Genomic DNA, 15624 nt, shown 5'->3' on the forward strand with positions numbered 1-15624 from the left:
GACATGAACAAGCATGTCTTGCCTCCTCAAGAGTAAGAGGAAAATACAATAGAAGTTTAGCACACTGGTGGGCTGCAGAGGCTTGCCTCCATTAAATTTGAAAGGCCAACAGTCAGCAAATATCTTTTTTCCCCAGTATGCCTATTGAAAGGCAACCCTATAATGAAGAGACCAGGGATCAGATTGATCATGCACCATGGGGAGGGGCTGCTTCTATTGTACCAATTCAGATTAAGTTTTAAGACTCCCACTCAATCATTTCCCTACCACATTTTCTCCCTTTTGAAGTCCTATGTCAGCACCTCCATTTTCATAGTCAAGGGAGCAGCTGGCTTCTTTCTGAACAAGTCAAACTCTCTTTTTAATAGCTAGAAGGATCAACTGTATAGCAAAAGGAAGAATTCACCCCATCACGAAAGACAGAAAATGAGTGAGTGGACGCTCAACCTGACTGGCCGAGCAGAACACTACTAAGAAGAATTTAGGACTGGCCACAAACAAAATTAATTCACGACAAGTCCCGTATTTATTAAAATTACCTTGGCTAAATTATTGAAAACAGCAAGACAACATTTGGATATTGTTATATTCATTGTATCCTTTGAAGAGATGTTAACTGCAGTTTGCGCTTCAGGAAGAACAACAAAATCATCCCCAGGTATCAAACTTTTATCTTGAATAGGGTTAGTCTTTATCTAAAGGAAAAAAACAGCATTAAACCTTCTCTTTGTCTAATTTTATAAGTAGGAACACAAACTGTTTCTCCAAATTTACCGTAAGTAGCTTTATGCAGGTTTGCAATTTTCTCTTAAAACTATACTTCACAAACGTGTTGAGAAATTATTAGCAAATTTGTTTAATATGATCTTGTATGCATAATTTATTTCATACCCACCAACATTAAAAGTCAACATAGCACTGTTTTCTGCACTTTCATTCAGGAAAATAGTCAATAGCTTTTAGCTGTTAATATAAGCAAGGCTAAGAGTTTTTCCATTACCATCAATATTCAGGCTCTCACATCTCAAGTGGTAATTGCATTCATTTCCAAGATGTCTAAATTAGTACTTAGCTCTTCCCTTCACCTTTGTCATATCATTATCAGCTAGGCCTCTCTCTTTCGAAGATGCGTCCTTAGGCTCCAAGGTCTTGTTAGCAGTACAAAGTGAAGTTCTTTTCTGCTGCCTTCCCTATGTCTCAGACTAGGGAAGAGTTCTCCTCCAGTGACCTCCTCACCTTTTTGTCCTAAAGTGGTATTTTTTAGTATCATCACTAAAAGAATTTAGTATCATAACTGGGTGATACTGATTTTTTTTTTTATTACTTTGTCCTCCTTCAGTTTTTACTAGTTCTTTTAGTTTTGACTAGTTCTTTGTTATGCTCTTAATTTTTTTTTTTAATTGACTACCCAGGGTCCCAAAATCCATCAGAAACTGGAAGAGGCTGTAAAAATTCTCTCTCATACTAAAACATCAGTTTTATTCACAATTTCCAAGTGCAAATCTTATTAAAAAATGGGATACAATCTGTTTATGGGGGACAAAGATTTATTGGAATGCAAAACCAGTACCAGGTGAGAGCTCTTTAAAGTACAGGGCTGTTACTTAAAAGTGCAATTAGGCTCATTGCAATATCCACAAAGGCAGCATTTTCTCCACCTAGGCCTAACAGCATCCCTAAGAAGTGTGGATAATTACTAGGGGCGGCTCGATGTTTTTGGCCGCCCCATGCACAGCAGTCAGGCGGCCTTCGGTGACACGCCTGCGGGCGGTCCACTGGTCACGCAGATTCGGCGGCATTTCTGCGGGTGATCTGCTGGTCCCACGCCTTCGGCATACCCGCCGCAGAATTGCCACCGAAGCCGTGGGACCAGCGGACCACCCGCAGGCATGCCGCCGAAGGCTCCCTGACTGCCGCCCTCACAACGACCAGCACGCCGCCCCCTGCGGCTTGCCGCTCCAGGCACGTGCTTGCTGCACTGGTGCCTGGAGCCACCCCTGATAATTACAATTCTCCCTCTATATAAGATGTTTTTAATCACTAGTTAGCAGTGACTATTATCTTGGAAAGTTCTCCTGAAAGCTTGTGTTGCCCCTAAACAAGCATTTAGTATCATGTACAAGGAAGAGGCTATTATATTTAGTTTGAAGGCAGCCTCCTTGAGAATTCCGCAAATATTCAGCATTTTTAACCTTGACAGGTCTGTCTACATGGCAATTAGACACCTACAGTTAGCCTGTGCTGGTTGACTCTGGCTTGCAGGGTTGTAGCTGTTGGCTGTCCCATTGCAGTCTAGACTTCCAGGCTCAAGCTGCAGCCTGAAGTCTGGGACCCTCCCACCTCACAGGACCTAGAGCCTCAGCTCCAGCCCGAGCCAAGAAGTCAACAGTGCAACTAAACAGCCCTGCAGCCCGAGTTAGCTAGCACAGGATAACCATGGGGTTTAAATTGCAGTGTACACATACCCTCAGTCAAAGAGGACAGTATCTGGAAGGTCATGGGTCAATATCTTAATGCATCAACATGTTAAAAAAATTGTATATTGACAATGAATATTTAATATATTTTCTGTTATGTTTCCATACTTCAAGTTTTAAATTCCATGGTTTCCTTCCTCCATCAATTCGTTCAATAAGAGGCTCCCATACTGCATAAGTTTCATTGTAATAATGAACCTGAAAGAAAATTAAAATTGGGTTGGAAAGCAAAATATATTGTTAGATCACTCCTTATAGTACTAATATTACCATGTTATGAAAGCATATGCATTTCTTCCAACTCAAAATTTCATATAATGGTTCTTTCATTGGATTTAATATTAACTATTATAAAAACACAGACCTTTTTAATGTGTTTAATGAATATCTTTTATTAAAAAACAGATATAACAGACTGCACACCAAGCTTAGTTTCCTTACCTTTCATAGCACTAGACTTCTTTCTCAATCTATCACTAAGAAATTGTAACTAGCTCTAAATCTGACTTCGCCTGGACATTCTGATAATTCAAGTTAGTCTATTAGTCAATGCCTAATTCATTAACGTAACCACTGTCCTCTCCCACAGCACCAGTAGGCAGCATTTGGAGACCCAGACGTCTCAACAGTGTGAGCAGTTCTGGACTCTGTGAGCTGTTTAGTGGGGTTGGGAATTGACCACAGGGTGGGGATGTGTGAGGAAAGGGATTAGAGCATTAGGTAATAGACAGACCCCTGCCAGCACATTCACAATCCTGAACTACAGGGATATCTAGTGTACAGCTAATTAACATGTGTCCACTAACAAGTTAACGGATTTTCTCACCTTTCCCAGCTGCAGGGACCCATTCCTGCCACTTGGACAGCACCAGAGAGTATGGAATAACCCTTTGGGGTCTTGGTGACCTCCCAACCCCATGTGGGACTCAACACCCTCCCCCCGGGATAATTCATCAGAAGGAGTTGTGGCGATAGATAATATTTTAAGCTAGCCAACCATGAGATAGATGCAGTAGCTGTTGATAGTCTGTGTCTACAAGTATACTACAAGCTAGGGGTGTGATTCCCAGCTTGCATAGACATACTCACACTAGCCCTCATTGAGCTAGCCTGATAAAAACAGCAATATAGCCGCAGTTGCACAGGCAGCATCAGCAAGGGCCAACTGCCCACAGTATGTACACATCAGGTTCAGGAAGGTTGGTACTCAGGCTGGCTAGCCTGTGCTGCTGCTGCCATGGCTACACTACTAGTTTCAACGCACTAGTTCGATGAGAGCTAGCTCACAGTGTAGACATAGCTTGTATGGAGAAAAGGAAGTACACGAAGCATGATCACGCACACCCAAGATCACCTTTTCCATAGAGATTAAGAGGGATGGGGTTCATCACCAAGATCCCAAAGGATATGCAAAAATGTTAAAGAAGTAGAGAGGCAGACAATTGTTATTTGATAGGGATTTTTAAAATAATTGTTTACATTTTTGGAATCAAGCTACGTACACACTGATAGACTATGAAACCACATTACATTATAATGATTTCTCCTGTCTGCTGCCCCTCCTTCTCTCCCTGTTATCAGTTCTTAGACTGATTGCAGTGTCTCTAATGCAACTAACTTCTTGGGAGTATTGACTATGACTACGTATGCATTTTTACAGCACTAATACAATGCTAGCCCAATAGTTATTGAGGACTTTAAGCACTACTACATATAAATCAAGTAACAATTGTCTTAGCATTTCAAAACATTTTTCTGCCTTTAACAATTTTAATTTGGAAGCATGAATTGACCTCACTTACCTCCAGTGTCAAGTCAGCAGTGGCACCCAACAGGGAAGACCAGTTTTTAAGTGTTCCTGAAAATGCTGATTCTATTAATAATAAAGGAACAGTACGATGTCCCAGACCACATTCCAAGGTGATTTGAACTGATTTCACACCCACGTCAAAATTCTCATTTTTCAGAGCATGCTCACTGTCCGTGAAAGTTTCAGTTGCTTCTGTGGCAACATCAACCCCAAGGAACCAAGCATTGCACTGGTTAATGGGTTTCACATCCCACAAGTTTCCAGAATCACTTGTTGTCCCTTTGGAATCCTCTTCCTTGGCCTTTGGTTTTATGGCAGCCATTATAGTCATCACAGTATTCAAAATGATTGGTGAAATCTTGAAGAATAAAGAGTCTCATTTGTAGCTTATGTTTTGTTTTGTTTTTTTACATGTAAGCCAGATGGAAAACAATTGGACATTGAAGATATACCCCAAGACTGTGGTACCTGTTATAGGTTATCCACCATCACATAGATAAGGCATGTATCTGATTACACTAACAAGTAACAACTTAAATTCAGAGCACAAAAATGGCCATCATGCATAAGTGTCTCTCATCTATATTTCCTAAAATCCTCACTAGTTTTCCACACACATTCTCAGAGTTGTAATAATATTCTTGATGCTCTAACTCACAAAGTCCTAACCTTCTTACTGTTCTGCACAGCAAGCATATATTTTAACAATATTCTGATATATTCAGTGAACACCACCTCTGCTAAAATACTACCAATTTTCTTGTTTAAGCATCAATATTTATGTTATACACAAAATATTTATTTAAAAAGCTAAACCTGTTATTTGGTATGGGTACATACTCTACAGAACTTCAACCCAAAGTTAATTCTAGAGGAAAGCCACCAACATTCTTATTGTAAAGACTTGCTACAAGTGGTGAAATCTGATTTACTGTAATATACCATATGTGCCAGTTTCCCTGATATGATTGGAACACACATTATATAAAAATGGAGCGTTAGCAGTAATGTCAAGTGAAGATTCTTATTGTAGCTATCCTTAAATTACTGATTAAGCCATTAAGTGAAAGGTATTTTACAACTGTTATTAGTGCTTCATTCTAAGAATTATCAAATTATACCATTTGCAGAGAAGTAATTGTGCATAAATTTCAAGCAACTATCAACTTCCGTTACAGATGTAGGTCTTGCACTCAGTAATGGGGGAAAATATGTTTTAAAAATAGGAAAAACCAATTGTGAAACCAAAAAGATTGGCTGGAGACTCAGGAAAAAGGGTACTATCTGATTTTTTTTTAAACTGACCAGATTACAAACTGAGTATATATTAATACTAATTAATAATTCAGTACACTGTATTTTAAAACATCTCTGAACTATCAGTGCTTGTTCATAGCAGTATTACCAAAATGTTTTGACATCCACACCAAAATTACACATAGAATTTTGATGGTCTAAATGGAAACTTTGCACAGCAATAAAAATAAAAAAATAAAAACATGTTAAAATTTTAGTCTGAGAAGCGTAATTGCTTTTTCTAAGTCAATTTTTAACAATATTACTAACCTTTATAATAAGTTGTTCTATTGTCACTGCCATACTTTGTACTCCTGAAACATGTGTCATGTTTTCCACAACCAAAGAACAAGGCTGTAACACCTGAAGGGAGTATTTGAATTTATGGTTATGAAATAAATTAATTCCAACCTTCCACCTTTTAAAAATATTTTCCCCCCATATCTTTCTAATTAATGGCCAAAGGGACTTAACACTTGGCAAAAAGCACGGAGCTATGCAGCTGTTTCAGGGGAATACAGCTGGCATGGAGGCAGAGACTCCAGTAGTTGTGCACCAAATACTCTCCTGTGAGCAAGAGGACTGAAGGGCAGGGAGTGGACAGAGCTGACCAGATTCCTGGGGTGAGTAAGCGACTTCCTGAATAGAGGTTTAACAAGTTACTCCCCACACTCTCAGCAAAAAAGAGGAGGAGGAGCCCAGTGGACTTCCACAGTGCTACTTCTGGAGTAATGCTGTTACCAGTTGCCCATACTAGTCAAGGCTAACCCTACAGACTCAAATCTAACCCATAATAGAAAACTGTTGACTTCATATTAACGATCCTTAACTCATCATTAGTAAGTTAACTTTAGTTTCCTATCTACAATATGTTCTTGCTATCATCAATTTCTGCTTTATGCTCAAGCTCACAAGCTTTTGCTCACAAGCTTTTGCTAAAACAGATTTTTAAATAAAAAACCACTATATAATCAGTGTCTTCTCTAGGAAGAAAACTTTCACTGAATGTGATTATGCTCCATAGTTTTACAACTTTTTCTGTAATATTTCTAAGTGAGATCTGGGATTTGAAGTTGAACTTTCCCTTTTCCTTGGGGGATGGGGAAGGAAGGGCAGAAGCAATTGGAGAGGTGGCTTATGGAGCTCAGACATGTTGGCCTGTGAGCAAATAGAATGAAATGGAGCTGGGGAAATGGGGGTTAACAGTATATTTGTACAAATCAGAAAGAACACGCCACCCATACCAACTTAATGTTTTAATTATATGTGGCCTCTCTCCACATGAAATATTGACACCAGCAGAGGTGCTGAAGCTGCAGCTTCTTTGATTTAAGATGAAGGGAATATCACAGCATTCTCTAGGTGATTCCATCACTTTTGGAACTAGCTCCCTTCCCTTTGACCAAAATAGCCCAAATCAGTTCTCTCTTCAAGGCACAATACAATTGCTCTACCTCGCGCCCCCGCCCCCTTACACATCTCTTCATGTTACCCTGGAACTGAGCCGGACCATTTTTTTATTTTTGGGGGGGGCGGAGGGAGGCGCGACTGATTAAAGGCTATATGAACCAACAGTTCTGCGTCTAGTTTCCTTGCGTGTGAAGCATGCGAATAGTTTTCTTACAGTTGTGATATTCTTGTCCTGCTTTTCTCTGAGGAAAGCACAGGCCAGCACTTTTACATCCTTCACTTGAGCTGTCATCCTTTGTACAAGCTTATCAGATGATAAAGAGAAATCACACTGGAATGAAGCTTTTAAGGCAGGAGCATCAGCCTTGGTCAAATTGGCAACAAATACAATTTCTGGATCCAGGATCACTGCTTTTACCGTCATGTTTGGCCGTAAGGAACCCTCTGGACAAAAAGAAAAAAGTACTGAGAGACATACTTATATTACATCTTAAATTACATCATTAGAAATGCTATCCAACCATTACTTTATGGTGGATTAAGAAGGATTGTGATTTTATACAGTAGAAAAAGAAAATCTAAAGAAACCTGTTCCTAGTTTCTGTTCCGAAGCAGGACTTCATTAAGGTTTTCCTCAAATTATGACACGTTATGCTGTGACTTGGTTTCATCACAGCCATTTACTAGAACCCTGTGTGTCCTATAAAAAATACATTGCATAATCCGCCAGTAGCCAGAAAAAGGAGCTGTACATGAAAAGGCTTGTTGAAAACAGTGGGAGCCAGGTATAAAGTGATCACTTAAGCAAAAAAACCAAAACAAAACAAAACAAAAACAAACAAACAAAAAACACCCACCCCCAACTGAATAAAAAGCTACTATAAACATCTACTTGTAGTTCCTAATATTAAAAATTACTCAACCTCCTATTTCCAAGTCTTTATGAGTATATTTCTCAGAAAGAGGTCTCTTTACAGAGCACAAAGTTCTCCAACATGTTCCCCTACAAGAGATTATATTGAAGTTAGAGAGTTCCATATGTTGCAGCTGAGAAGCCAAAGGCATATGGGAAACAGATGCCTTGTGATACCATAAGTAAAAGGAAAGCAAATATTTCGTTTAGATGAAAAGCTTCAACACTGAATTTTTGCAGGATCAGTCAAGATACAGCCTGAATTCCTGATCCCTGCCCTATGAACAGAAAGAAATTATTCATCATATTAGACCACAGCTGTTCTGAAAAACAAATTGCTTCTTTTTCTTATTTAAATCATATTGCAGTGTTGGAGCCTTAGAATTCTACCAGGCAGGGGAAGGTAGGTAGGTTTTGGATTTTTAACTAAAAATATCCCCAAAATTTCAAACTAGGGAACTCAGTGTTGTTCTCAAGTCTTCTTTAGCCAAGGAGGAATTTTACACTCCAAAAGCCTATATGTAAGATCAAATGCTCTTTGTAACCTGCATTTAAAGTGTGCTGTTTCTCTCTTCACTTTCTTAAAAGCAGAGAACTATGCTTAGACTAATGGTCCATATAGCAGTATGATAATTTAAGTGTGCTTCCTTTGAATATTTAAGTGCTTTTTCAGTGCCTACAGATATACAGCAACTGCTGGGTGAAAAAAATAGGTATGCAAGTTATTTTTACAAAATTTACTGTAACAGGGAAAAATACTTCTAGAGTCACTGTAGAAATTGATCCCAGCCTATTAAGATCTCTGGAGAACATACCTTAGGTGTTGTATGACAGCAAGAGTTAGATAAGATTACTGTTCAGTTCAGTATGATCTCTGGCACCTTAACTGACCATATTTATCTTCATTTTGGGGACTTAACACTGCCCTTTGATATACTGTTCCACACAACTTCAAAAAATATCAGCAAGTTATGTGATTCTGGATGTTTCCTTTCCCCCAGAGATTCCTTAAAAAGCCAGATACATTTTTACAAACCTTTTTCATGTTTGGGCTTTCCAGGGACATGCTTTAACTGAACCTGAGTAGACCTTTCAGTTGAAGCTGTTGGCATAGATTTAATAAAGAAGTCTGCCACTGTTAGCAGGAACTCCACACTGGCGCACACATATAGTTTATCAAGGATAGCAACTATTTTAATCCCATTTGTATCTTGCTTGTAGTTTATATCAATCATATAATTATCAGTCTTGCCGCATTTTTTGTCAATCATTCTGAAAAACAATAAATGTAAAAAGCATTATTTTAATGAACTTTTATAGCATTAGAAGAATTTGGATAGAGAAGGGGAGTGGTAATGGAATGCATTCTTTCTCCTCAAAGTCACTTATTTCAATATATCCCAGCTCAAAAGTAATGAATTCCTTTTGTGTTCAATAAGCAAAGAAACTAGGGACAAGTATGAATTCTGTTTTACAGTCATACAAACGTAGTCTAGCGTATTTTATTACAACATTTCAAAAACTGATATAGTGTGACAGGGAATGTGAATCAAGTTTGTAAGTACACAAAACAACCTAACTAAACGGAGTTCAACTTGAGCCAGCAATTCCAAGCTTTATGAAGTTCCAGAGATCCAGGCCTCCTATTTACTTCTCTTTCCGTGTCTGGCAGCTCTATTTTGACAGTTGTCCATACTATTATTCCATGGCTCAGCAAATATATACAACAAAGTATACCTAACGTTTATTTATAAAATTTGAGTAAAGCTACCAACATTCCTCCCAAAAGTAATTTACAAGGGATAACACTTTCACTGCAGCTCTTCATTTGCGACGCGTTCAACTAACCTCGCTGTTACTTTCTGAATCCCTTCTCTGAGATCATCCAGGGTACACGTCTTGAGTTTAATATTAACATCCATTGAACCATCTGAAAACATCTTCCCTGATGATGCCATGAGATGTAGTCTGAGTTCACCAAGGCGTAAACTGTCACTATGCAGTGAAAGTAGGGACTGCTACAAAAACAGTGGGAAACAATTATGGGGAATGGAAGATTAAACATAAGTGTATTTCTGCTTATGTTAGAGATTGAATGTACTTTATGATTTGGTTACGAGAGAAGTTATACTTAATTTAGATGAGATTAGAGCATGGATGAGAGCAACCAAGGCTGAGGTGCTGAACTGCATCATCTGAGTCAGATGAATTACAGAGACAGTTTTGTGTCATCAGCAGATTGAAAATAAGCCTCGACTAAATTCCTTAGCTGCGTACATGTGCACACATATGTGCGCACACAAACTATCAGGTGTGACTGAAAGACATCCTACAGAAGATCTCTTTGCCAAGAAAAGCAGTTGCCCACAACTACTGAGGGGAGAAAATAAACCAACTTAACGGCAGCCTCATTCAGTACTGTAGTTCCTAGATGGATTAACACCATCTCATGATTAACAATATCAAAGGTGATCTATATCCACTACCAGGAGAGATAACTGACCAATAGAACCGAAGTTGTCTTTGTCACAAAGCCAGTCTATATCCCACCTGATAAAGTATAGAAAGCCAGGTGTATATCATTCTTGTAGGATAAATATTTGCTTCATATACTATGGGCGTTTTTTAGTATTTTCTTAAACTACTTTAAAAAGTATGAACAATAAAGACTTTGACAGCAATTCATCTGATCCTCCTGAAGCCTATACTATGAATTTCTCATCTGTTGTATTTGTCCTATGGCAAATGGGCAAGAACGCAACTGAGGCATCTCTAAACTGCACCAAGCATACATGGGAAGGATGACAGCAAAGAAGAAAAAAGTAACCTGGTGTGATCTATCATGCTCAATTAACTGAAGCTTGTAAGCAACAAAAACTGGTATTTTGGCTGTACTTACGGCTACCACGACAAACCATGTCAAATTCAGGCTTGCCAAGGCCCTGATTATTATGGTACCATTCCGAGCCCACTAAACATTTAATAGTTAAATTGATCCCAATCTCAAACAACTTTTCTTAGCACCTTTTATCAAACTACATTTATGATTCAAGAATTGTGGTAATAATTATGTGCATCATTGTTGCCTTTAGGATATTTTATTGGTACTAGATCACTGCTGGGAACAACCAGAATTGGAAATTAAGCATAAATGAGAGTAGGTCTTTTTGTTTTGTTTTTTAACTGTTTTTTTCTGGCAATTCTAATTCTGCTATTTCTGTTTCAGAAGCTTCTGGTTTAGGTACTACTACAAGCTTTCAGAAATCAAATGATGCATTATGGTTTCTTTCATTTAAAAATGAGTGAGGAAAAGTCTACTTTAATCCATGAAAGAGTAAACTATACTTTTGGAATGATTCATTGTATATAACTGATTTTATGCTAGTAGTTTATTAAGTTCAATTCCACACAAACAGTGATGGAGGGGGAGGAGAAATTTATATTGTATCTGAAAATTTGGGATATTACACAGTAAATTTGAGGAAGCTCAGATATCAAGCGAGTGAAGAATGGAATTCATTCTGCATAATTAACAAGAGTGTGATTCAGGTACATCATATAGCTACAACATATGCGATTTTTGTCACATCAGTGACACCAAAAGTTAATTTCACTAGCCAGAGTATGGGTTTAACCAGGGGAGAGGACAAAAATCGCAGCTGGGAGCAACTGCCCCCCTCTACTTTACTTTCTCTCCCACCCCTTCTCCACCTCATGCTCAGGGTGGGGGGAGGGGTCGTATGTTGCATCTTGGGCCTGGCAGGGCCAGCTCCAGGCAGAGAGCTTAGAGCGGCACCTGGAGGGTCAAGGGCAGGGCCGCGGCTGGGCTCGCCGCCCTCCCCCAGCGCTCCGGCCGGTCGGGGAGAGCAGGGCCCCAGCCGGGCTCGCGGCGCTCCGGCCGGTCGGGGAGAGCGGGGCCAGTGGCGGGCTCGCCGCCCTCCCCACAGCGCTCCGGCTGGTCGGGGAGAGCGGGGCCCCGGCCGGGCTCGCCGCCCTCCCCCCAGCGCTCTGCCCGCCGGGGAGAGCTGGGCCGCGGCCGGGCTCGGCGCCCTCCCCTGCCGCGCTCCCGCCAAGGGGCAGCGTGAGGCTTTTTTGCTTGGGGCAGCAAAAAAGCCAGAGCCAGCCCTGGGGCCTGGGCCTGTCCAACCCATTACTGCTGGCATCAAGTGGTGGGGATGGAACTGGGCAATTGGCTCCTGCCTGGTGGGGTAGAGCACGTGTGCATGTGGGTCTTGTCACTGTGGAAAGGTAGTTGCTGGATCTCTAGTGATGATGCTGGGAGCTAAAGCTAATAGCCAGTTTTGGGGTCTGAAAGGGATTTATCCCCATATAACCAAATTAGCAAACTGCTCTGGGTTTTTTCATCTTTCACCCAGCCAGAATCTAGGTGTTCTGGTTTTGAGGGTTTAAATCACAACTGTCCCAATGTTGGCTGGTTCCAGTGAAATCGGTGGGTAGAAAGAGTCAGTCAGAGGTTTCTGTAACCCAGTGGCCTGTTTAGGTATTGGTCCTGGGCACAATGTGCATGGTGAGTGGGCACGCATTGATGTCTCTCACAGCTTGTGGTTCATCTCAGCCTCTCTCCCTGACTTCTACTGTAAAGAAGGGGGGCAGGCTAGGACTTTGGATTCCAGTCAGAGTTCTTGGGCATGCCTGAGGGTGCAAAAGGAGGGTTGCTCCACAGTTACCATTGTATTTACAGTCCAACCACGCTATTGGTGTTCTTTGACATCTGCATCAGCACAACCTTGCAGGTTAGTTTGGGGCCGTCAATCCAGTTAGATTATAGTTTTAAATTAAGTTGGGGCCTCTGCATTTAACCATATTATGCTGTCTGTCAGCGTTTACAAATCCAAAAACACCACAATAATTACAAGGTCATAACCTGAAACCAACATTTTTTCATTATGCCTAGTGTTTAAGACAGACATACATGCAGAAGTTTTTGTTTAATTTTAAATAAACATTCCCATGTGTCAGTTGTTGCCAAAGGCATCCCCAGGGGCCACTAAGAGCCGATTTAGCATTTGCCTTATAGCCACCTACAAACACTTCACATTTTCCAAGATTAGCCTCACTTGTGCATCTCATTTGTCTCAACACTTCACAATTTTTTTAATCAATTGCCCTTTTTAGCTCAATAATGCAGTTTCCATTTTACATAATAAAGCCTAATGCCCAGTGTGAACTGGAATGATGTTTCAAATATGCACATATATAATTTTTCATGTGAACTGGTTTACCATATTCCTAGTAGTATCTATTAAGATGGAAAAGTATGTAACAATTTTACCCAAGTGGATCATAAGTAACAGAATGTAAATCTTAAGTTCTACTGCAGCAAAGGTTTCATACAAAGTTAACAAGAATAGAGAATGTTTTTATTCTCCTACCATGAATTTTACTGACAAAAAAAATTGACATTTTCCCCCCAGCTTTTAGAAGATTTCACCACATACCTGATTATGGTCATTGCTGTAAAGAACTATTGAAAGTGACTCAAAGTTGAAGTCAAATTTAAGAGTTGAATAATATTCCACAGGACGCTGTGATGCAGAAATATCTGTTTGCCCTGAAGTGAGACCAGGATCTGCAAATTGAAAGAAAATTTCATACACTCACAACAACTTAATTTTGCTTTTAAAAACCAAGAAGTCTATTAGAATATGTCCCAAAAAGCTTAATAGTATCTTTCAAACTCAGAAGGCTAAGTCTGAATTAGTCCCAACAAAAAGACCTCCTGATACAATTCAAAGACTGTGTTAAGATCATGCCTGATAAACAAGACAGTGAGAGACCGAAAAATCAATGAACCAAAATAGGTTCATTAGAAACTAGGCCTAATTGGTAGACAAAATGAGAGGATGGGCTATTCCACCCATCATTCCTTTCTGGGATCCTTTAAAAAAAAAAAAAAAAAAAAAATCATTTTGGGGAAGATACTGGCTACTGGATCTGGTTAACCATCGTGGTTGCCACTCTCACCATCTTCTGGGACCCTGAGCCTTTGTCATCCCAATATGAAAGATGTCCAGACCAGATGAGGCCAAAGACCCATATGACATTGCCACCTCGACTGGCTCCAGCTGAATCCCATACATCTAGTGGGATTAGATAATTTGTCTCTTTGCCTGCCATGTGTCCTTTTCCTGCCCCACTTTATTTCTTCTCTTTCCTATCCTCAGGGCCCGTTCCAGGCACCAGCTTACCAAGCACATGCTTGGGGTGGCCACTTCGGAGAGGGGCGGCGTGTCCAGCTATTCGGCGGATGGTCCCTCACTCCCGCTCAGAGTGAAGGACCTCCCGCCGAACTGCTGCCGCAGATCGTGACTTTTTTTTTGGCTGCTTAGGGCGGCCAAAACCCTGGAGCCGGCCCTGCCTATCCTACTCCTTTTTCCCCACTGCGTAATTATAAGCTGGCCAAGACTGTATATTTTGCAACACTGCTGTTACCCTGTGACCAGGAAGAGGCAATTAAAAGCAATGCTCTAAACAGCCTGATGCTGGTACACTTTTTCCATTTCTGGACGTGGTAGATAAGACCATGAGCTGTGTCTGTTTCTCCAACAGCAACTCTCTCATAGACTCATAGACTTTAAGGTCAGAAGGGACCATTATGATCATCTGGTCTGACCCCCTGCATGATGCAGGCCGCAAAGCCGTCCCTACCCTTCCCCTTGACTCTGCTGTTGAAGTCCCCAAAACCTGAGGCTTAGAGACTTCAATTAGCAGAGAATCCTCCTGCTAGCGATCCCTGCCCTATGCTGCGGAGGAAGGCGAAAAACCTCCAGGGCCACTGCCAATCTACCCTTCCCGACCCCAAAATGGCGATCAGTAAAAACCCCGAGCATGTAGGCAAGATTCTCCAGCCTGAGCCTCGATAGCCATTATACTATTTACCTGCCATGGCACGGTATTCCTTTGACTAAAATCATGTTTTTCCATTAAACCATTCCCTCCATAAACTTATCTAGCTTAATCTTAAAACCAGACAGGTCCTTCGCCCCCACCGTTTCCCTCGGAAGGCTGTTCCAATATTTCACCCCTCTGACGGTCAGAAACCTTCGTCTAATTTCAAGCCTAAACTTCCCCACGGCCAGTTTATATCCATTTGTTCTCGTGTCCACATTTGTACTGAGCTGGAATAATTCCTCTCCCTCCCTGGTATTTATCCCTCTGATATATTTAAAGAGAGCAATCATATCCCCCCTCAGCCTTCGTTTGGTCAGGCTAAACAACCCGAGCTCCTCTAGTCTCCTTTCATACGACAGGTTTTCCATTCCTCTGATCATCCTAGTGGCCCTTCTCTGTACCCGTTCCAGTTTGAGTTCATCTTTTTTAAACATGGGAGACCAGAACTGCACACAGTACTCCAAATGAGGTCTCACTAGCGCCTTATAAAATGGAAGCAGCACCTCCTTATCCCTACTAGATATACCTCGCCTAATGCATCCCAAGACCGCATTGGCTTTTTTCACCGCCACGTCACATTGTCGACTCATAGTCATCCTGCGGTCTACAAGGACCCCGAGGTCTTTCTCCTCCTCCGTTACTCCTAACCGATGCGTCCCCAGCTTGTAACTAAAATTGTTGTTAGTCATCCCTAAATGCATCACCTTACACTTTTCACTATTAAATTTCATCCTATTTCTGATACTCCAATTCACAAGGTCATTCAAGTCTTCCTGCAGAACATCCCTATCCTCCTCTGAATTGGC

At 40.8% G+C, this 15624-nt stretch overlaps 1 protein-coding gene across 2 annotated transcripts in view; it reads right to left on the reverse strand.

The window, feature by feature from the left end:
* The window catches only part of VPS13C (vacuolar protein sorting 13 homolog C), a 209898-nt gene that overhangs the window by 79606 nt on the left and 114668 nt on the right, over positions 1 to 15624 (reverse strand). For both annotated transcript variants that reach the window (XM_054042704.1, XM_054042705.1), the window contains exons 47-54: positions 13366 to 13496; positions 9755 to 9924; positions 8943 to 9178; positions 7208 to 7437; positions 5854 to 5946; positions 4280 to 4645; positions 2586 to 2675; positions 540 to 695 (exon numbers count right to left, since the gene is read on the reverse strand). In XM_054042704.1, coding sequence (XP_053898679.1) covers positions 540 to 695; positions 2586 to 2675; positions 4280 to 4645; positions 5854 to 5946; positions 7208 to 7437; positions 8943 to 9178; positions 9755 to 9924; positions 13366 to 13496 — 1472 coding nt within the window. The remainder of the gene's footprint in view (positions 1 to 539; positions 696 to 2585; positions 2676 to 4279; positions 4646 to 5853; positions 5947 to 7207; positions 7438 to 8942; positions 9179 to 9754; positions 9925 to 13365; positions 13497 to 15624) is intronic.

Source organism: Malaclemys terrapin, chromosome 10 (assembly GCF_027887155.1).
Source record: "Malaclemys terrapin pileata isolate rMalTer1 chromosome 10, rMalTer1.hap1, whole genome shotgun sequence".
Lineage (NCBI taxonomy): Eukaryota > Metazoa > Chordata > Testudines > Emydidae > Malaclemys > Malaclemys terrapin.